This window comes from Notamacropus eugenii, chromosome 4 (genome assembly GCF_028372415.1).
Source record: "Notamacropus eugenii isolate mMacEug1 chromosome 4, mMacEug1.pri_v2, whole genome shotgun sequence".
Classification (NCBI taxonomy): Eukaryota; Metazoa; Chordata; class Mammalia; order Diprotodontia; family Macropodidae; genus Notamacropus; species Notamacropus eugenii.
Genome location: NC_092875.1, coordinates 459,554,823 through 459,576,880, shown reverse-complemented (window position 1 = coordinate 459,576,880; position 22,058 = coordinate 459,554,823). Strand labels below are relative to the sequence as shown.

At 36.7% G+C, this 22,058-nt stretch overlaps 1 protein-coding gene across 5 annotated transcripts in view; it reads left to right on the top strand.

The window, feature by feature from the left end:
* Positions 1–22,058, top strand: part of VCAN (versican) — a 134,177-nt gene that overhangs the window by 37,600 nt on the left and 74,519 nt on the right. For 2 of the 5 annotated variants that reach the window (XM_072606215.1, XM_072606212.1), the window contains exons 6-7: positions 8,974–9,267; positions 16,173–19,148. In XM_072606215.1, coding sequence (XP_072462316.1) covers positions 8,974–9,267; positions 16,173–19,148 — 3,270 coding nt within the window. Of the gene's footprint in view, positions 1–8,973; positions 9,268–14,415; positions 19,149–22,058 lie in introns of those variants that run through there. The other 3 variants (XM_072606217.1, XM_072606214.1, XM_072606213.1) reach the window with 2 other exon arrangements.

The following is a 22,058-nucleotide window of genomic DNA, read 5'->3' as shown; positions in this document are numbered from 1 at the left end:
AACTGAACAACAACCATAAGAAAAGCTAGTATTTACATGGAGCTTTAAGGTTTACAAAGCATGTTGCAAATATAATCTCATTTTATCCTCACAACAACTCTTATCCCCATTTTAAGGTTGAGGAAACTGAGATAAACAGAAATCAAGTGAATTGTCCAGGGTCACATAGCGAGGCTTGAGGTCTATGTCTCCAGGTTCGATTCTCTTACCGCTTCCTCTGTGTCTTTTCAGGAGTCAGCATTCTTTTAATTATTTTTAGAGGCTTTTCTCCCTTGAATTAAAACATCACAGCTCTAAATAAGAGATCCTTTGTAACACTTCTTGGACATAATTTTGTTCTGAACACCTTCTTCTTTCATATACTAAATAGCTTTTTCATGGCCATACTTGTATAGGTAGCCCAGTGAACAGCTAACAAGCATGTTGATGTATCTCCACATAAATATGATTTAATATATGTAAATTATGTAATGAACCAGCAGACTTTCACTAACATGAGTGTTAATTTTAGTTTAAATGCTAAGTCTGTTTCGTTCTTTTAAGGGAAGCTACATCATGCTTCTTACTTAAACATAAAAAATGAGAAATTTAGAACGTTCTAATCTGACTTTTCATTTTTTTTTACCTGCAAATTCAGAATATATCAAGCCAAATTTTGTCTTTAGTCATGAAATGGAATGGAATTGCCTTGGCTGCACCAGAGTTTTTTCCTGATAGAGTTAATAAAATGTTTATTTTCCTAAGGATTAAAGGCTCAGATTACTAGAGTAACATGCATGCCTTTGAATAACTGAAGTACTTCCCCTCAAAAGGTTATATAGCACTCTGTTAACTGTTACCTGGCACCCACCAGCGAGGGATCTGTAGTCCCTCAAGATGAATGTACATTTGTTTCACAAAGGAGAGCCCAGTGGTGGTGCAGAGTGGCTACAGTGGTAGACCTGAAGTCAAAAAAGAACTAAGGCTGAAATCCTGCCTCTGATACTTAGCTCTGTGATCCTGGGCAACTAATTTAACCTCCAGGGGCTTCCCTGGCCTCATCTGTAAAGGGAGGATAATGGTGTCTGTAGTAGGGTGGCTTTGAGTCTATAATGAGATAACTCACATAAAACACTCTGCAAACTTTAAAAGATGATAAAAATGCCTATTACTATTGGTTTCTCTCTTGTAAATAAAACCAAATTAAAAACAAGAAGAGAAAACTTAAGTTCTTTAAGGAAATTTGAAATTTGAAAGCTATTTAATATTTATTTTGTCTTTATATTACTTAGAGTTGTCACAAAGACTACATATATGTGCATATATATACATACACGGTCATAGATAATATACGATTATAGATGATAGCACCATGCAATTATCTAACATATGTGGACACATAAAAGTGTGTGTATGTGTAAATTATTCTATATATGTCTATCATCTATCTATCCATCATATTATTTGGAGATATATTTGTGTTTGTGTTCACATATAAGTATAAAACTGATAGAAAATAAAGCATATATGATATATACAATATAAAGATATGTAGCACAACATATATAGAATATAAAGCAATCCATTTGTATATATCCATGTAAAACAGCATGTAAATAATTCATACATAAATATATGCCAGATGATTACATGGCATGATTATTTATCTATGTTATTTCATCTAGACTATGGACAACATGCAATTCACATCTACTTGGTACAATTCTGTGAATATACATACACATTTAAATATAATTGTGACAAAACATTCAATTCTTCCTAAAGAAAGTAACTGTGTTGAGAGTTCTAAGAAATGAAAATAAGGTAAAGATCAATGAGAGAGAGAGAGAGAGAGAGAGAGAGAGAGAGAGAGAAGACAGAAAGAGAAAAACACTGGATTGGGAAGATAGGAGCCTTGAATTCTCTTTCCACTTGTTTTCTTGAATCATTTTGGTGAATCATTCTTGGATGAATAGTACTGGTTTCAAGATATGACCAAACCCAACAGGGCTGTTTGTGGTGATTAAAAAAATGTAGGATTGATTTAGAAGTCAGAAGATTTGCATTCAAATTCAGAATCTGCTACTAATTAGTTTGACTTGACCTCTTCACCAAAAGGAGCCTAAATGTCCTCAGACATGAAAGGATTGAAGTAGATAATTCCATTCCGAAATTCCAATCTCTTTGGAATTCTTTTGATTAGCTTTCTTCACTACCCTGTGGAGAAGCTGTAACATTTAGGGTTTGAATTTCATCTCAGCAATTTACTTGCCTCAATTTCCTAATGTGTTAAATGGGAAAGCTATCACCTGTCTTGCTTACATCACTGGCTTGACACGAGGATTCCAGGTCTGGACATGGTCTCCTTGCTTCCCAATCTTGATCCTCTGGTTAACTAGATCAACTCTATGTTATTTTCTATTATTGAATTTCTTTCCCCCTTGTCTTATTGATGCTCATGCTTTACCAAACCCGAACCCTGGATTACTCCTACTGTCTGCTTCCTTTTTTTTCTACTCATGTGCTGCTGAATGGAGCTAGAGAAAGTCATGAAATTGTTGACTGTCTCCATTACAAATTCATGCTTTCTAATCTATCTGAGCCCTCCTCACTCTAGTGAGGCAACCCTTCTACTCCTCCCTAATTAATCCTTTATCTTACTAGCTGCAGCTGCTGTTTCAAACCCGTTCTGTCCTCAAGTCTCTCACTGCACTCATTGTGCCCAATGCAGAATGAGGACCTCAGCTCAATTTCACTAAAAAACAAAACAAAACAACAAAAAAGAACTAGGCCAGTTGTTAAAAGCGTCTCTTCTCCCTTCTCAGTTCTCGTTCCTTGGAGATCATCACTCAGTGACTCCACTTTTGTTTTTGATAATGAGACCTTTAAGGGTGCTGGATTCCCTCCCATCTTCCCCATCAGCCTAACACCAACTGCACAATCCTTCTAGTAATATGGAAGACCTCTGAGCCTTACCATCTGCCCTACCTCTGGCATACTAAGGTCCTCTAGACCATAACAGATTCCTTACCACTATGTCTTCCAATTCCCTGGACACTGCCATTCTATGCACATCCTCATGGCTGATGTCCTTCAAAAGACCTCTAGGTCTTGCACACTTGGGACAGATAGGTATTTTCCATTCAGCTTGCTTACCTATGTTGTCTCCTTCAGTTAGAATGTGAGCTTCTTGAAAGAAAGGACTTTCCATTTTTAATTTGTTTCCCCAGGAATTAGCATAGTGCTTGGCATATTAGTAACTACCAAATAAATGACTTTTCCTGTATTCATTCATTCAGTCCCTCACTTCCCTTCATCACTTCCTCCCCCTCACACCTCAGTCTTTATTATCTCCCTACCTAGTGATTGTTTCCCTCAGGCTACAAACATATCCAAGGCTTTCCCAGTCTTAAAAATGAAACAAAACATAAAGGAATTCTCATGAGGTTCTAACATCCTTGCTAGGTAAAATATAAAATCTCTCCCTTCCCATTCCTAGCCAAGATTAAGAAATTCATATTCATTAAATTCCTACAAAGCTTCTCCTTTCACTCAGCTGGTTTCTAACTTCATCATTCCACTGAAACTGCTCTCTCTAAAGTGACCAATGATCTCTCAATTGCCAGATATAATGGCTTTAAAAAATAGTTTTGAATTCACCCCTCCCCAATTCATTCAGAGGAAAAAGAATGCAATACCCATTATACATATGAAATCATGCGAAACATATTTCTACATTAGCCATATTGTGAAAGAAATAAAAATTAAAAAAAAATTAAAAGCAAGGAAACTAAAGAAAGGAAAATAAAATATTTTCAATCTGCACTCAGGATTCCTCAGTTCTGCCTGTAGTTGTGGATAGCATTTTTCATAATGTGTCCTTTGGAACTGTTGTAAATCACTGTATGGTTAAGAATAACTGGCTTTCACAGTGGATTGGGATACAATGTTGCTGCGCCTGTGGACAATGTTCTCCTGGTTCTGCTCGCTTCACTTTGCATGAGCTCATACATGTCTCTGTCAGGGTTTTCTGAAACCATCCTATTTGTCATTTCTTACAAAATTATAGTATTCCATTACAATCATACTACAATTGTTCAGCCATTTTCCAATTGATAGGCATCCCCTCAATTTCCAATTCTTTGCCACCACAAAAAAGAACTGCTATGAATATTTTTGTATCTATGGGGCCATTTAGTTTTGCTTTGATCTCTTTGGGATATACACCTACTAGTGCTATTGTTGGGTCAATGGGTATGCACAATTTCATCCCCCTATGGGTGTAGCTCCAAACTGCTCTTCAGAATAGTTGAACCAGTTCACAGTTCCATGAAGAGTGCATTAATGTACCTATTTTCCCACATGCTGTTCAGCGTTTGTTATTTTCCTTTTCTGTCATGTTAGCCAGTCTGATGAATACGGAATGATACTTCAGACTAAGGACTTCTTTTCTGTCATAATTCATCTTGACTGCTGTGTAATATTTTACTATTGTCTTTTCTTGGTTCTACTATCTGTTTAGCCATTCCTCAATCTCTTTTGTTGAATTTTCCTCCATGTTACCCTTCTCTGTTCCACTCATTATAGGTGTCCCACAGGGTGTCATATAATATATGATGGAATGACAATAAAATATCTTTACAGGATTTAGGGGCATCATTTTGCATTCTCTTAATCTTTTCCCTAAAAAGAAAACTGTGGCAATACCAGAGAAGTGGCAGCAGAATAGTGGTCTGCTTCTTTCCATTTGCACCACCTTTAATCTCTCCATATTTTCCCTTTCATATATTTTCCATTTTGGTTTGTGGTGTTTGTAATGTTCTCTGATTATAAATTTGGAATTAGACATAGATGACTTTTACATTACAGAGGAAAACTTAAAGCAAATAACTATTCTGTGAGCTTTTTTAAAATTCGGATTGAATGGATAAATAGGAACATGACCCATGATACAAATGAATGAAATGATTGATATCTTTCAAGGAAGAAAAAGTATAGGAAGTCTTTGAACATAATAGAAATGGTTTTGTATTCATCTAGCAACCTATTTCATATTCCTTTTCATACTCGCAAGCACCTGCCAGAGTCTCATACAAAATGTTTGTTGTATAAAATGTTGAGGTTGGTTACATGGCAAATCCCACTAGATTATTTGACTGAGTCAGTTCTTTGGTCTGGCTCAGCATGGAGGCTGGTTGCTTAAGCAAACTACTGAGAGACACATGCTATTTATTCCCCAGCATATAGAATAACATTGTTGTTTGGTGAAACAGGACTTGCTCCCTAATTGTATTTTTCTCCTTTACTTGAGTGTGTTGAATACTCTTAGCCTTTAGGAAATATAGTAGTTTTTCCACAAAGTAGAAACTCCCTACAATGAAGGAAATGAAGGCAATGAAATTGATATCCAGCTGTAATAACAAACCCAAATGTTCTACCTAGGAGAGAAAAATACTGGCGCGCTGCCTGTTTTCACACTTGCATTCCTTTCAGACCTAAAACAAGTGTAATATTGATATGAATGGAACTGTTCAAGGTGATGCCGTCTCTCCGTCTGCCATGTAGTCTTGAGACAAGGTCTATCGGTGAGATGGATCACATGTCCCAGAAAGCTAACCAGAACTTTGAAGCAATACTAGCTTTTGCTTTCTATTGAGGAAGGAAAGAAAAAAAAAGAGTTGCTCACTTCTTAATAAAAGACCTTGGCCTTTGTAATGACATTTTTCTTTGATTCATCTTTGGGTCTAGCCCAACTCAAGGCATTTTGTATTTGGAGTCTAGTAGGCATCTTGAACTGCGCATAAAACTCATTATTTCCCCCCTTTGAACCTGCCTGTCTTCCAAATTCCCCTAATTCTATCAAGACCACTATGATCTCTTCCATCTACAAAGACTGGAAATGATAATGTCATCTTTAATTGACGGAATCACAGAATCTGACAGTTTACAGGGACTTCTTCTAATCTGTAGATAAAAGCAATCTCCACTCTGACATAACCAAGTGGTCTTCTAGTGTCTGCTCAAGAGGGGCAGCCCACCACCACTCATTCTTCTTTCAAACAGCTTTAATTGTTAAAGAGTTTTTCCTAGCAATAAACTTAAATTTATTTCTTTACGACTTCTGCCCGTTGTTCCTGGATCTGCCCTTTAGGTCCAAAAAAGAACAAGGCACTCTTTCACATGATGATCTTTCAAACACTTGAAGGCAGCTATCTTGTCCCACTTTACTCTTCTTTCAGAGCAAACATTGCCAGTTCCTGTAACCAATTTTCATGTCATAGACTCTAGGCCCTTGTCCCATCCTAGTTGCACTCTTCTTGATACTGCACAGATTGTCCTTCTTAGATCCTGGTCTCCAGATCTGAACACTCAGTACCCTGGATGAGGCCTGATGAGAGTAGGGCAGGATGGAAACTATCATCTCCCTGTTCTTTGGAAGAAATGCTCCTCATAAGAAAATAGAAGGTTGCATTAACTTTTCTGGCTGTCTGACATTTTGAACTCATTAAACTTATAGAAAACATCTAGATACGTTTTTAAATTTTATGTTTAATTGATGGAATAAACCATGCCTCTCCCATCCTATACTATTAACTTTAAATTGATTTACTTTTGTACCTAATTGCAGGACTATACATTTATCTTGACTGAATTTCGTCTTGTTAGATTTAGCCTAGAACTCTATCCATTCAAGTTTCTTTTGGATCCTGACTCTGTCATCCAGTGTTAGCTAACCCTCCTAGCTTTGTATCATCTTCAGATTTGATGAGAGCACCACCTATGCCTTTACTCAAGACACTAACTAAAATACCATATAGCACAGAGCCCACCAAAGATCCCTGATGCACTCCCCATGGAGCCCACCTACCACTTTGACATTCAATCATTAACTAGACTTTGTGTTAAAAGCTGGGGATACAATGAAAGGTAAATGACAGTTCTTGTTTTCAAGGAACTCACAGTCTAATTGGGGAGAAAACATGCAAACACCTATGTATAAGTAAACGATAAACAGGAATAAATTGGAAATAATCACCAGAAGGAGGGCAGTAGAAATAAGAGGGATAAGTAAAGGCTTCTTATAGATTGTAGCAGGAACTTGAAGGAAGCCAGGGAAACAAGGACAGGGAGATGAGGAGAGAGAGAGTTCCAGGCATGGAGGTTCCTATTTTCTCCTCCGTGTTGTCCACTATTTTTATGTTGTTTTTCTGTCCTTTCTATTGTAATTTTTCTATGGTTATTAATTTCTATGGTTTCTAAATTCTATGGTTGTTAATTCTGTCTTATTCACTATTTCAGCTATGCATATTCTTTCATGAAATATATACTTTTCATATGAATTATGATTAAATATCTATCTATATATTACAGATTAAACTTCCATCATAAACTCCAGAAAATTTCCAAATTATTTTATAGTAACAGGATTTACATCTAGATTGCTCATATGAAATGATGCCTGCCAGTTACTTTGCAAACTTGAAAGTTCGTTGTGAAGTCATCCCTGTCATTGTTGTTGCCAGAAATCATACTCTACAAGAGTTGAAGATAAAATAGGGTTAACTTCCAGTTACTCTAATGAATCAACAAATGAAAAACCACTGATTTCACTTCATAGGAAAAGAAGGAAGTTGTCATTAACTCCCACCTTCATCCTTTTCCTTCCCCAAATTCCAGGATAATTTTTTTCACTGCATTGTTTTGCTCTGGAGTTTGGGGGTTTGGGGCCATTTGGCTTGAGTGGTTGGGGTGTTTGACATGTCAGAAGTGCAGTGGGGAGTTGTGAAATGAGGAACTGACAGGTGATTATTATATGATGGCAGAACAGAAAAAAAGTGCAAAAATATAAACTACAGCTGGAGTCAACACTCCTTTGCCTTCCTGTAATGCTGACAGTATATAATTAAGTCCTTCCATTAAGGGAATAGCTTACATGAACAAGAGTCAGAGAGAGCATATGTAGAGTATTATTCATTGGACAATGTTTGTTATAACCAAATAGATAATTTGCTTTTCTATGGCTATGGAAATAGCTCGACATGCAAAGAAAGTTTTCATAATGGAGTTTTATATGGACAAAATGTATTATTATTTAATTATTCTAAATTACCTGTACATATTATTAATAATACTTCAAACATCCATGTTATCAGACATGTGAGTACTTTCTTCACTCACACAGACTGCAATTCTCCATGCTGTAGTAGATAGTCACATGAGTTACTGTGACCAAAAATATTCATCCTTGGATGACTAGTCTCTGGGGAGGAACCTTGCAGAAAATAGCTAATTTGATTCTCAGGGGATAGATGTGTCTTCTGATATGGGGCTTCGCCTGGAGCCCTCCCAGCTTAATAGAAATGGTTAGAGTTTGTGTTTAGTTGGAAAAGACATGTGGAGGTCACGCTGAAGTCCAGAAGTAGGACTTTTGTGGAGATATAATAATGATAACAATATATTTCTATAATAATGAGAGGTAGTGTGGTGTTATGGTTAGAGTTAGTTTCAAAGCCAGATATGGATTCCAGTTCTGACTCTGACACATATTGATTGTATTACCCCAGCAAGTCACTTAAGATGTTAGTGTCCTAGGAAACTCTCTAATATTACAAATTATAAGGAAAGTACTGACCTGAATTGATAGAGGAAGCATTGTGGAGTTCCCTATACAAGTGAAAGTACTGATCGAGTTCTAGCCTTATCCCCACTGTTATCCCTAGTTCTATCGCTACTCTTACCCCTACCCTTATTCCTGTCTTCATCCCTACCTCTTTTTCCTTACTCCAACTGTCCCTAACCCTAATGATATGATGTCAACTCATCATTATATTTGAAAGTACTGCAGTAGTCATGTCTGGTCATATAATTTTGCTCCTTTTTTTTTTTTTACAATGTAACCCATACCTTAGAATTGATCTTTTCCTATATTCTCAATAAAGGAGAGAGAGAAATGAAAACCTAGCTTTTAATTTTCTTCTTCGAATCTTTTCCTAGGGGATGTGTTCCATGTTACGGGTCCCAACAAACTCACCTTTGAAGAGGCTGAGGAAGAGTGTGCCAACCAGGATGCCAGACTTGCTACTGTGGGGGAGTTACATGCTGCCTGGAGAAATGGATATGACAAATGTGATTATGGCTGGCTGTCAGATGCCAGCGTGCGCCACCCCGTGTCTGTGGCCAGGGCCCAGTGTGGAGGTGGCTTACTTGGGGTGAGAACCCTGTATCGTTTTGAGAACCAGACAGGCTTCCCTTTACCTGATAGCAAATTTGATGCCTACTGCTTTAAACGTAAGTCTCTTCCTATTTTTTTTAATTATGAATTTGAAGAGTGCGTCAAAGTTATGAATTGAAGTCAGCTTTTTCTCCATGGTAGTAGATTCCATTTTGGGTGTCCTGCTCGGGAAAATGGTTCATTATAGTAGTTTTGGAAGGGAAATAATTAAATAGCAGTAACTGAGTGAAAAATAAAAACACTAGGTGGACAGAAAAATTACAGTTAGGAGGAGAAAATACCAACTTCAGGTCCTAACTGTGCCCTGTCATGCCTTAGAATACCAGCCCATGTTTCTGGATAACTCTCCAGGTTGGTGGCATTCCTTGGAAAATTGTTGGTGTTGTGATGCTGAGGCAACATATGGCCAAGTTAAGACCTTTCCATTTTATTTTTTTATGTCGTTTCCTGGACCGATCATTTATCTCAAAAGGTATAGAATTTTAATGGAAATAATTTTTAGATGAGTAACTAGAATTGTCTAAAATAAAATACTATTATAGTTCAAAAAATTGAGTAGATAAATCCCCAATTATCTGTCTTAAAAATAGAATATGACTAATAAAAAAGAGGATAATTCCCAATAAACAGTTCTATTAGTTACACGTCATTGGAACATATATATATGTATAAATGTGTATATAATATATTATATATTTAATATAAATATAATATAAATGTATATATATATTTTTGTGAAGTCTTAGGTAAACAGGCTAAATCTAATATTTATATTTTCTCTACTATGTTAAAACTAGTTACAAATACATATTTTCAACATTAATTAGATATTCAAACCTCTTAGATCTTCTAAAACCTCTCATTGACTCTTAGTTCAAGTGTTCTAGTCTATTCTTACTGGAATAAATCCTATAGTAAACAAATGAAGAGCTAATCGAACAAATTAATACATTGGCCCCTCACTCTAATGCTGACCTCAGAACTTAGGCTTATTTTGTAGAGAACATAAAAGGTAGGACCCCATTCTGCTTGCATTACATACTATCACTAGCTTTATTATAATGAGGCTTCCGTATATCTTGCCCCAGTGAAATAAAATAAAAATAAAGAGGTATGGAACACATTAATTGAAGACACCAGCAATTTTTTTAATTGGAAACACATTGGCATTACTCAGTGACTAGGAAGCAACCAAGTTGAGATAACTAGGTAGCCCCAGTGCCCAAGGTCTGCAGAACAGATGTTCATGTAGTGGGAAGGAGTGATGTCACATGCTGCTATATCCCAGCTAAGTTGCTTCCCCTTCTTGCCAAAAGGCTGGTTCAGTTCCCACTGACTAAACTTTCTGAGTGTTAAAGACACATGTTGTATATTTAGCTTGAAGCAAGACAGTCAATCAGCAAAGAGCCAATGGGAAGACTAGATTTTTTCACAGGCACTCAAGCAACTGAGCTCTGCCAGGGAAGGTGTTGCTCTTAAACATTCTCAAAACAAACCCTGCATTTACAAAAGGAGAGAGACATTCCTTTCTTCAGACTAGGTTCACACAACAACGATTATCAAAGTACTTTGGGCTCTAAAGCCTGCTTTATATTGAATTACTCATATGATTAAGGAAAAAACGGATCTGGATTGGTGGAAGGCACAGGGAGTGGAGAAGGGGAGTAGAGTGGTGAGGGGGCAGAATTACCCAGACAGCCTGGCTTTAATGCTTAATACAGTTTGGACTATTCAGACCTGGCATTAGACTTTTTTTTTTAAATGACTAAGACTCGTTCTTCAAAGCAAACTCCCTCCCACTCCCCGAAGTGAATTAAAATCAAAGCAACTCCCTTCCCATATTTGTGGATAAATACAATTTAAAAGCATGCTACTATTTTCAAGTAATTTATATGAGCAATTCATAGAGAAGGTGGAAATAACAAGGCTTGGTCTTCCCTTCAGATAGAACCACTCCTATCGAATTTAAAATAAAATGAATTTTGACATATTAAGCCCAGTTTTCATTTGAAGCATCTCCCAACTTCTTATATGATAAATAGAATATGCTCATGATTTGCTGCTGGAACCCTGAGTTCATTTTGTGATCTACTCAGCTAACCTGGGGGCTAGCTTTGCTTTCATGTCTACCCCTTTCAAAAATAGTGTCCCATGATCTTCAACATTATTTTCTAAGTAAGTATATAGATAGGAGTGAAAAACTTGTCCTTAGATGTTATGTAATACCAATCACCCCCCATTTCATATGAACCCTTTTAAGTGATTTTTGACATATTTCAAAGATTCAGGGAATTTGTCTCAAATCCTTCATGACTGTTGTCTACTTTCCCCATGCTGCCATTATACTCTTTTGTGTGAAATGTGGAAGATTATAATCCAAATGTGAGGAGTAAAAATAGCTAGATAACATTGTTTAGGTTGTGATCTTCAGCCACAGTTAAAATCTATTTCAGCTAAGAGTGACTTTAGCTAGAGTGATCAGAAATTTTTACAGCTAACTGTCAAGTAAAACAATCCATATTGTCGTTGTCTCCTTTGACTTTATACATTTCAATCAGAATATATGGTTAGCTATATCTCTGATGATTGTACAACGATAGGCATGACTTTCCTACCTTCTTTCTCCCTGTGAAAAAATGGAACAAAACACTCAAATGACTAATGATAAATGAAGTTTAAAACCTTTCTTGCTCTTTAAAAACTGAATAGATTTTGGAAACATGTTATCTTTATAAAATAGAATGCCCTAAATGGTTCTTCCATGAGTAAACTTAGGTATCTATTAACAATAAAATAAAATAAATCTCACTGTCTAGCAAATTGTTCCTGAGTCAGACAATCTAGTTCTTTGCAATAAGGTGATTAATTCTTAATAAGAATCATAACACTGAAGTATTGCAAATGACCTTTCAAAGTCCTGCAGCATATGTCTCTAACTTCAGATTAACCCTTAGCCTACTGCTGACACATGGGAGTCACATCATTATAAGTCTTTAAAGTCCTCCAGAGAAGCAGATAACACTCTTTTTCTGGTAATCCATTCTAATATTCTACAAGTCCCACCATGAACAAAAAAAGTTTTCACTGATCTAATGCAGAACTCTCATGCTGTAGTTTAAACCCATTTTTCTTGTTTCATCCTCAGTGAGGACAGAAAATAATTAGTGACCAACTTACATCCATTTGAAGTTCCTCCCTAAATTGTCCTCCAGCCTTTTGGCTGAACAAGTTCCTTTATTTTGATGTCTTATTTTGTAAGTCTTTAATCATCTTTATGATCTTTCTTTGAACTGTCTCCAATTTTTTCACAACCTCCTTAGAATGTGAACATGGTACTCTAGTAAAAATCTAATCAGTGCTGTGCATAGGAGAAAGATTACCTATGTAGGTATCCAGGCAATCTGCCTGCTGGTTTTGTTTGTTTGTTTTGTAGACTATGGTGTTAAATTTTTACCCATGGTGAATTAATTTTCCACTATGCTCCCCAGATCTTTTTCTGCTGTTTTTCTGCCTGAGCAGTCTTTCCTCATTTATTATGTGAAAAGTTTGTTTTTCTACTCCAAAAGTACTTCTTTATATTTGTCCTTATGAAACTTATTGAAATTGTTTCTTTCTAACAATTTCTATCAATTGTCAAGTAACTTGAAATGATTTATATAATTTGTACATCCAAGGTTTATTCTGGCTCCTGCCTTCGCCTGTAGTAGGTCTAAATGCATTTCTACAAAACCCCTTCTGCATATCTCCCATTTCACAACCACTCCTAATAATAGTATTTAAATAACATTGTACTATAAGGAGGAAACTGATCCATAGCCTAATATAATCACTGAGGATAAGAAGGAGTCTCTAAAAATTGAGAAACCTCATTAGAAACAAACACACAACAATCCCTTTTCTTTATCAGTAATACAAACAATTCATTTTTTAAAATGCACATTTGCCTTTGATGTGAGGCAGCTGCTGGTGAGCTAATTTACTCTCATACTGCTGATAGAGTTTTACATTTTATTAGGAAACACTGCTTCATGTCTCCCATCAGATGCACAAAACAAGATAGCCTGGTGGACACAGAGAACAACACGTCCAGTAATGTGAAACATCTGTGTGGAAGGCTGGCTACATAGGTTGGAAGAGAGCCTTCACAAAAAAAAAATAGGCTGTCTTTTATGAGCTTCATTAGTAAAGAAATTGAGAGAATGGGAATAGCTATCTTCTAAAAGAACACATTTCCATCAGAACTCCCCCTTGGAAAGAAAATGTATACAATTATATGTCACCGTTTTTATATCATCTCACATTTCGCATCAGCTTAGGTATGAAGTATCCCTTCTTATGCCATGTCTTTATGTGGTTATCTATGCTGACTTTTTTTTTTCACTTTTTTTTAAAATTTATTTTCAGCTTTCCACAATCACTACCATACAACCTAGATTTTTTTCTTCCCCTCCCACCCCCTCCCTCCTCCCCACCTCCTCCCTCCCTCCCCGAGACAGCATACAATTTTGTATAGGTTCTACACATACGTTCCTATTAAATACATTTTCACCAGAGTCATGTTGTATAGAAGAATTAAATATGCTGACTTTTAAAATACAATTAATATAGTTTCTCGATTGTCTTAGGTTGTACAATGGATCAGATGAGTTGTGCTGTGATCTGACTCAGCTGTTGACAACCACATACACATACACACACACACTCACACACGCAATTAGATGAATAACCTTGAGAAGCAATGGATGCCTCTTGTTTTGGAAAAGAACTCATTTAAATATGGATGTGGCAAGGAGGGCCCTTGGAAGGGATGAATTTACTTTCACATTCAAAATTCAACAGCAATAGAATAGGCCACAGTCAAAGCCTAGAATGATACTTATTTCTGACTGTTTTCAAGGCAACATAAAGACATTTCCATGTTGCCAGAGAGAACTGGTAGCAGGCAGTCAAAGTTAGAATTCAAAAGTGTCTAACTCCCTGACCTCTGAATTGCTTCTAAACCCACGTTTACTGCCCCTTAAATTAATTTCAGTAGCAAAGGGAGAAAAAAAAAGGCATTAGGGAGGTGGGAAAGAGTACCACTGATTTATTAATAATGCATTAATTTAAAATACCATTAAGTATTTAAAAATACACCCTGTGATAAGTTGCTAAATATTTTCATGATGTTATCATAGGAGCTTACCATATCTACGGTTTTTTTTTTGCCTTTGCCTCCAAAAGTAGTAAAAAGATAAATGTGAGATTTGAAACAGAAATGTGTTTTGACATATGAAAACTCATAAAACAAATCCAGATAGAGTTAAATGAAAAATTGTAAAGTATAATAACCCAGAAGTTGTATGAAAGTCTGTCAGAAATTAATATAATTAAAAAAACCCCAAATCTAAGAAAACAAGAAAGAAAAAAAGTAGCAATTCATTTTTAACTTGTTTTTAAAAAAACCTAATCTTTTTCATATCTTAATATTAACAGATACAAATAGCAAGAATTCAATAAAGTTTAAACAGAGATTTGTATAAATAGACTTTGAAGATGTTTTTTAATTACAAGAATGATGAATCTATAGTTTTAGCATGCACTGCAGAAAAATAGTCAATGAAATCCCATATCCCATCAATAATGAAGAACCCATTACAATTGCAGTCCATGGCACAGAAGGTAGACTATGTTTGTTGTTAAGCTTTGATAAGCAATAGCAATATATATTTATTTCTGTAAAATGGTCTTCAGACTATTACAAAGTAAGTCCAATAATATTACAGATATTATCACCTAGAGAGGTGTTCTCTGAAAGCTTAATTCGACCTTAATTCTACAGGAATCTTGTAGACTTCCTGATAGTACCTTCCCTTGACATGATGAGTCATTGTTTGCCAAAGGTCCAATTTTTTCCAAATTCAAACCTCCTTGTTCATCATATGAAGTCCTGTGTAAAATACGACTTCCACATTTGTACACTGCATTCCTTTCAAAGTTCAGTCAATTGCTGGTAAAACTTGAGGCACTGCCATAGAGCATTTTATGATGATGTGTTACTTTCTGTTGCTTAAACACACTCCTACTGCTGCTCAAGACTTCTTTTGGTGATTTGTAATTATAGGCTGAAAATATACCATGTAGGTATTTTACTTCCTGCGCTACATTTGTGTTTTATGCTAAAGTTAGCCTGGAAATAGACCCCATGAGTGTGACTAAGATCAAGTGCAGAACAAGACAGAGATGTAAGAAATGTCAGGCAAAATGTTACAGAGACATTTTACTAACATGCAAGAAGACCATTTACAAGGCCATGCGTTGGTTCACAGGAAGATGAAGATAAATGTTTAAACACCTGGAATTCAGTAAAGAGTCTTTATTTAAAAAAAATAACAACTTCATTTCCTGTTTTTATCAAAATCTCCAGATTATGGACACTCTAGCTAGTTATTAGTAATTCAATTACATTGATGTGGCTTTTTGTTTTTCAGTAATCTTAGACACTCCCTCTCCCAGGAGGCTCCAGGCTGCCTGTACAGTTCTTTCAGCTTGGGCCACAGGGTGGGGGACTGTACGGAGCCTGGGCCCAAAAATTTAACTCACCTCTGGCAAGACAGTACAAAAGTCCTCTAACCAGATTTTCAGTTACTGTAGTTGCTTCCAATATGTGTTTTTTCACTCCATGAATTCAAACATTTATGCCTGCAATGTTTTTTTGTGATCTCCCAATTACTTAAAGTCATAAAATTACTAATTTTTCTTAACTTAGCCATACTTCAGGGACCATTAAAAATCATCCTTTGCCAAATAAAATAATGGATTGATTTGTGAACACTGAACATTCATCTGCATGACTATGTCTTTGGATTAACTGGGGCGTAGTTTTTAGTTCCCCCTATCCCAAACACCGGCCGGGCAAACATGAACTCTGTTTGAAAAATCAGTGGCTTATCTAATTTACTCTTTGAAATTATCTTTCTAGCTAAACAGAACATATCAGAGACTACAACCATCCAATTGAATATCCCTGTGGAAACTGCACCACCCAGTTTGTCCAAGGAGCCACAAATAATACCAATCCAAGTTACACCCGGCATCCCTTTAATCACCGAATTACCTGTCACTCAATCAGATATCCCTCCTATAGGGAAAATAGTGAATATTGAACAGAAAGTTTCATTTCTTCCACCTGGAGTGATTGAGGAGAAGTTTGAAAAGGTCACAATTCAACCCAAGGCTGCCATAGGCAGCTCAACAGCTGGGAGTACAGAAAGGTTCTGGGATATGGAATATACACCATCTGCATCAGGACCACTTGAGAAACCAAATATATCTGAAGAACAAATTTCTTTCCTGCTACCAACTTCCTCAGAGAATGGCGTGCTTCAACATGAAACTGCCACTGACTTGTGGGAAAGGCACACAGAAGATACTCAAACACAGGAAGTGATTACCCAGACAGAAGAAATTGAGGTGGGGCCCTTGGTAACATATCCAGAGGCTTCAGAGCATCCTCCAGTGAAGGAGTCCTTTACACTTGGGACTCTGGATGTATCCACAGGAATGGGAAATAAAACTGAGAAGGAGACAACAAATATTATTATTTCTGGGTTAGGGCCTTCAGATCACTATGAATTCACTCCAAGAGAAGATGAAGAAGCACATACTATTCAGCCTGACCAGAACATCTTTGCTATTAGCCAAATTCCAGAAGTTGTTACGGTGTCAAAGATCACAGAAGAAAGTAACCTCACTCTGATGGAGCACACTGATTCTATAACAACAGACACAGTAGCCTTACCTGAAGTCATGCCTACCAAGGAAGGCTCCTCCATAGATAGTTGGGAAGAGACACAAACCAGTGGCAAGATGACTGAAGACTTTTCTGGTCAACATGGGTCCACACCTTTGCCATTAGAAAATCACACCGAGGTCAAATTTTTTGCTCCCTCCCAAGATCTTACTTCACTGCAGGGTTTAGTTGAGGGAACATCTACACTTATTTATCATGATCAGCAAACAGAAAGGGAACATACACCTAAGCCAGAAACAACGACAGTCCATCGTGCTACTGAAGAAACAGAGAAAGACATGACAAAAGATCCACTTTTTAGGAGAATAGAGGAAGAAGAATTCTCTGGAATGAAGCCTTCTCTTGAGAAAACTGATGTCACAGAATATACTGATGAAATGACCAAGTATTTTGATGCTTCTGTAACAACAACAACCACAACAAAGATAAGTTTAGAGCCAATAAAAGAAAAAGACATCGAAGACAAGTTTTTAAGTACACCAGTAAGCTTAGAAACAGATGGCCCTCCTGATACAACAAAGATGGAAGAAAATACAACCAAAATTCATTCCATAAGCAGTACTTTAAATCTGGAGGTTATCACAGTATCTAAATGGCCACTAGATGAAGATAGCATGACATCCAAGCCTTTGGCATCAACAGAACACATAGGCACTACAGAATTACCCACTGCCTTACTTACAACAGCAGGAGCAACTGAAAAACATTTTGAAACTGGAAGAACTTTTCCTCTTACAACAGATACTACTCAAAGACCAATGGTGGAGTTCACAGAAGAATCCTGGAAGGACAAAGAGGAATTCACAGTGAGTTCTCATTCAACTCCTCAAACAGGCGTCAAAGAAGAAACAGTTGTTAAATATTCTCCCACAGAAGGAGTTGTCGATACAACCATGGAAGGGAGTGCTATCGACGAAGGGCTAGATCTAGACACACCAAAATCAGTAACTACTGTCCATCAATTTGCACAAACTGTATATGGGGAAGGACCAGAGTTTGTTGATCATAGTAGCAGCACGCAGGAGCCTCCTGCTCATGTAGAAGCTGCACAAACAGTATCGTTAATTCCTTCTGTTTCGTCAGAAGGTAAAGCCACCCAAGATGTACACTTGGTTGATCAGATTCCTTTTGAAGCAACTCGTTCTCTGGAGACCACTCAAACAATAAGCAAAAGTACCCAAGTAATTCCCGTTGAGATTCCTGTTTCTGAGAAAGAACAACCTACTGAGTATCCAGTGTTTGCCACTGACTCTGTGGCCACTACTTCTTCGGAGGTACCAATAACTCCCCAAGGAAAGGACACTGATGAACATGACTTTGATGGATCGGCATATCCAACCTCTGAAGATGGGTTGGTGACAGATTCTAAGCAAGTTCTGGTCTTTAGAACTACTGTTGGAGCAACAGAAACTAGTACATCTTATCCACATTATGTTTCTGTGACTGAGCACAAAGTGAAGACTGAAGTGGAAATGGTGACCCTTGGCACTACACTGGAAGGTCACTTAAGACCTAAACCTGAGCAAGAAGCTGAGAGAAGGGCTAGCAGTCCTTCCACTTGGGAATCCAGATCCCCTTGGAGCCCATTCACTACAGAACGTGTGCCTCAGGGCACAGAGGAAACAACTTCTGGGAAAAAAGAGGAAACCTCCCAAGATTATACAGAGGTTGGCTCAGGATTATTGGAAGAGCCTAAAGGCGCTGAAACAGTCATGCTCACTGCAGTTGCAACAGTGAAAACTGCTGTGCCAAGTGATGTCACTACTCTCTTTAGTTCACTAGACAAAATTCATTCCACATCAACCTCTAAGTCCTTTGTCACTAAAGAAAAACCGGTGATAATTGATAGGGAACCTGGTGAGGAAACAACCAGTGACATGGTAATAATTGGTGAATCAACATATCATGTTACACCCACTCCTCCTGATGACATGGTAACTAAAGAGTTAGAAACAGATATTGATAGAGAATATTTTACAACCTCAAGTGCTTCTTCCATTGCACAGACAACAAGACAACCCACAACTGAGGAAGGCAAAGATGCGTTAGAATCTCAGGAAGTTTCTACTTCAGAGCCTCAGGCAAGGGAAACAATCCGTCCTGATATAAATGTATATGTTATTACAGTCACAGGCAACGAGACAGGTAAGTCTATCCTTTCTACACATGCCATTCAAGGCAATCCGCATTTTTACCATGACAGTTATTTTTTGAAATACGAACATATCAGATGCTGCCTTAGAAGATAACTGGAGTGTGAAATATGTTGTCATGAAAATGATATTTTAGTTACATATAGTTGCACTAAGTGGTATGTTGGAAGATGGTGCTAGTACATTGGAAGAATATTTGATAAAATTTGATTTTGAAAGCCATAAGAAACTCGCTTTGTCATCTAATATAACCAAATCATCTATTATACATCATTTCAGAACATGTGGAACCAAGTGTTTTAATTTCAGTGTCCTTCCATCATTACTACTTAAGTGTAGCATTTAGACTGTGTTAACATTTCATTAGTCTGTAATTATTAACATCAGCACTTACAGTTTGGACAGCTAAAAAAGTGTTGGATCCTCACGGAGCACACACATACAAAGATAGAACTGAGCTCATTTTGGAGTGTTCTTTGGGGGGAATTTACAGGTTCACTGTATTCAGTTTGGGGTAATATTAAGTACTACATAGAAATTGTGGTTTAAAAATGATTTTTAATGCTAGTTCAACACATTTTTTTAGCTGATGTCCTTGTGTCTATGTATGTAGCTTTTTATTCAATGGGTATACAGAACTGAAATGGATACACTACTGACCCTTTTACAATATTATAATTATTTATGACTAGTAACAAGTAACCTAAATAGTTTGGTGGTGATTTTAATGCTTCTTTGGATTCCTAAATAACCTGGTATTCAAATAGTAACAAGAACATCTTAAACTTCAATTGTCTTCTCTCTGTGTATATTTGTAACACTTTTAAGCCTACTTAAATATATTTTCTTCTTTCAGAAATAATTGTTTAAGGGTCCTTCTATTGAGTAGTAGCTCTAAGTCCAGTTATTGAAAGTGACATTCTCATCAAAAGAAGAGTGTGAAATACCATTTTAATTCAATAACAGCATTATGAGTGTACTATATATATATATATATCTTAATGTTTTTATCCAGGTTTCTATAGCTCAGGGAAATGATCAGGCTATAGATAAAAATCTTGACAAGGAACTAAGATAATTATGAATACTTCTTTGTTGATTTGGTAGTTTGTTTCCAAATTGGAGGAGTATCACTCTTAGGAGGTACCTTGCTTAACTGTTTATTGGTTGGAGATGCTGATCATAGTGGTGGATTTCTTAGTAATAATGTATATTATTACATAGTAATAATAAATCCTCATAAAGTGCTTAAGATTCCCATCTCTGGGAAGTGAATGGTACCTGAAGGAGTGGACCAGCTGTTTGTTTACATAGGTGATAATAGAAACCTCAAGCAGAAATATTTCAAAATCCTTGCAAATTGTCCAGTTGTTTCTACACTTCTATATGAGAAAAGAATATGTGAATATCAATACTTCTTATCTAAAATGAAACTTGTAGAATTTACTTTTCTGTGTGTGTGTGCACACGTGCATGCATGCTCGCGTGTATGTATTACATCTATAACTTTATCTGGAGAGAGACAGAAACAGAGAGAGAATGCATGGGAATTAATAATTATTTTTAGAATGGCATTAATCTGATTTTTCTCTCCTACTTGTCTTTGTGCTCTTAAGTCCGGTTAAGTCAATAAGCGTGTTAAGAATTTACTCTGTGTCAGGCATTGAACTAAGTGTGAGGAATACAAATGAAAGCAGAAAAAAAAAAAAAACAAAACCAAGTTCCTCACCTTGATAAGTTTACATTCTAATGGAGAAAGACAACATATAAAAGCAAGCTAAAAAGAGTATTGGTGGGTCGGAATGAGGGAAAAGAAGGTACTTGAGCTGGGACCATGAAAAGTTCAAAGAATGTGAAGTTCAAACTGGAGAGGAATGAAGATATAGCTGGTCATCTTCTGCCTTAAAGGTTTTTAGAAGAACTAATCAATTAGGAGAGGTCACAGTGCAGAGGATACGTCAGTGTGATAAGCCCAGGAGTGAAGGGAATTTTCCAGGAGGGAGTTTCCATAGCGTGAAAGAGAAAGATCAGAGAGTCAGGACAGTGGTCTAGAAAGGAATCATATGACAATTTCTTAATGGACATTTTTTGTTTTAGAGTGGACTCTGCCATTGCTGCTAATGTTTTGATTTTCCTTTGATGAATGACAATTTAAAGGGAAGAAGAATAGAAAATATGATTTTGCTAGGGATCATATTAATTTCTGTTCCCCTTGACTGAATTCTCTTGAGAACGAGATTATACTTCCTACCTTTTGCCTTACTCTTCATTATTCAGAATGGAGAAAGGGTTATCATTTAAGCCAGAAAGAATCTGGCTGTGGAGTTATCTTCTAGTTTATATAGATTTCCCCTACTTAACTTATAGTACTAATTTGCAAGTGTATACTTTAAGTCTGACAGTCTGCAAGGTATGATAGAGAGATGGGATCATGATCAGGAAGACCTAGCCCCAAATTCTGCCTCAAACACATAATTATTATGTGACTCTAGGCAAGGCACTTAACATCTCAGTATCCCCAGGTCACTCTCTAAGACCATAGGCTAACCTGCACTGGAAAATGGATTTCTCTACCATGATGAAATTACAAAATTGGACCAAAACAAACAAAAGTCCCACTAAGTTAAGGTGACTGAAAAAAAAAATAAGGTAAAAATGTGTCCCATTTGACAACTCTTAAACATATGATGGAAGACCAGATTACAAAATGAGGGAGGAAAAAAGCAATTTCCTAAGGGAGAAGGATTTTAAGGCTTGAGATAAAAGGGGAGGCAGAATAGCACTTTGGAACATCCGAGCCAACCCTGAGGCAGCTCACAACAAAAGGTGAAGATTTGTAATGGAATAGTGAGCGAGCTGAGCATCCTGAAGTATTCAGCCCAGGGAAAAGAGAATGGTCATT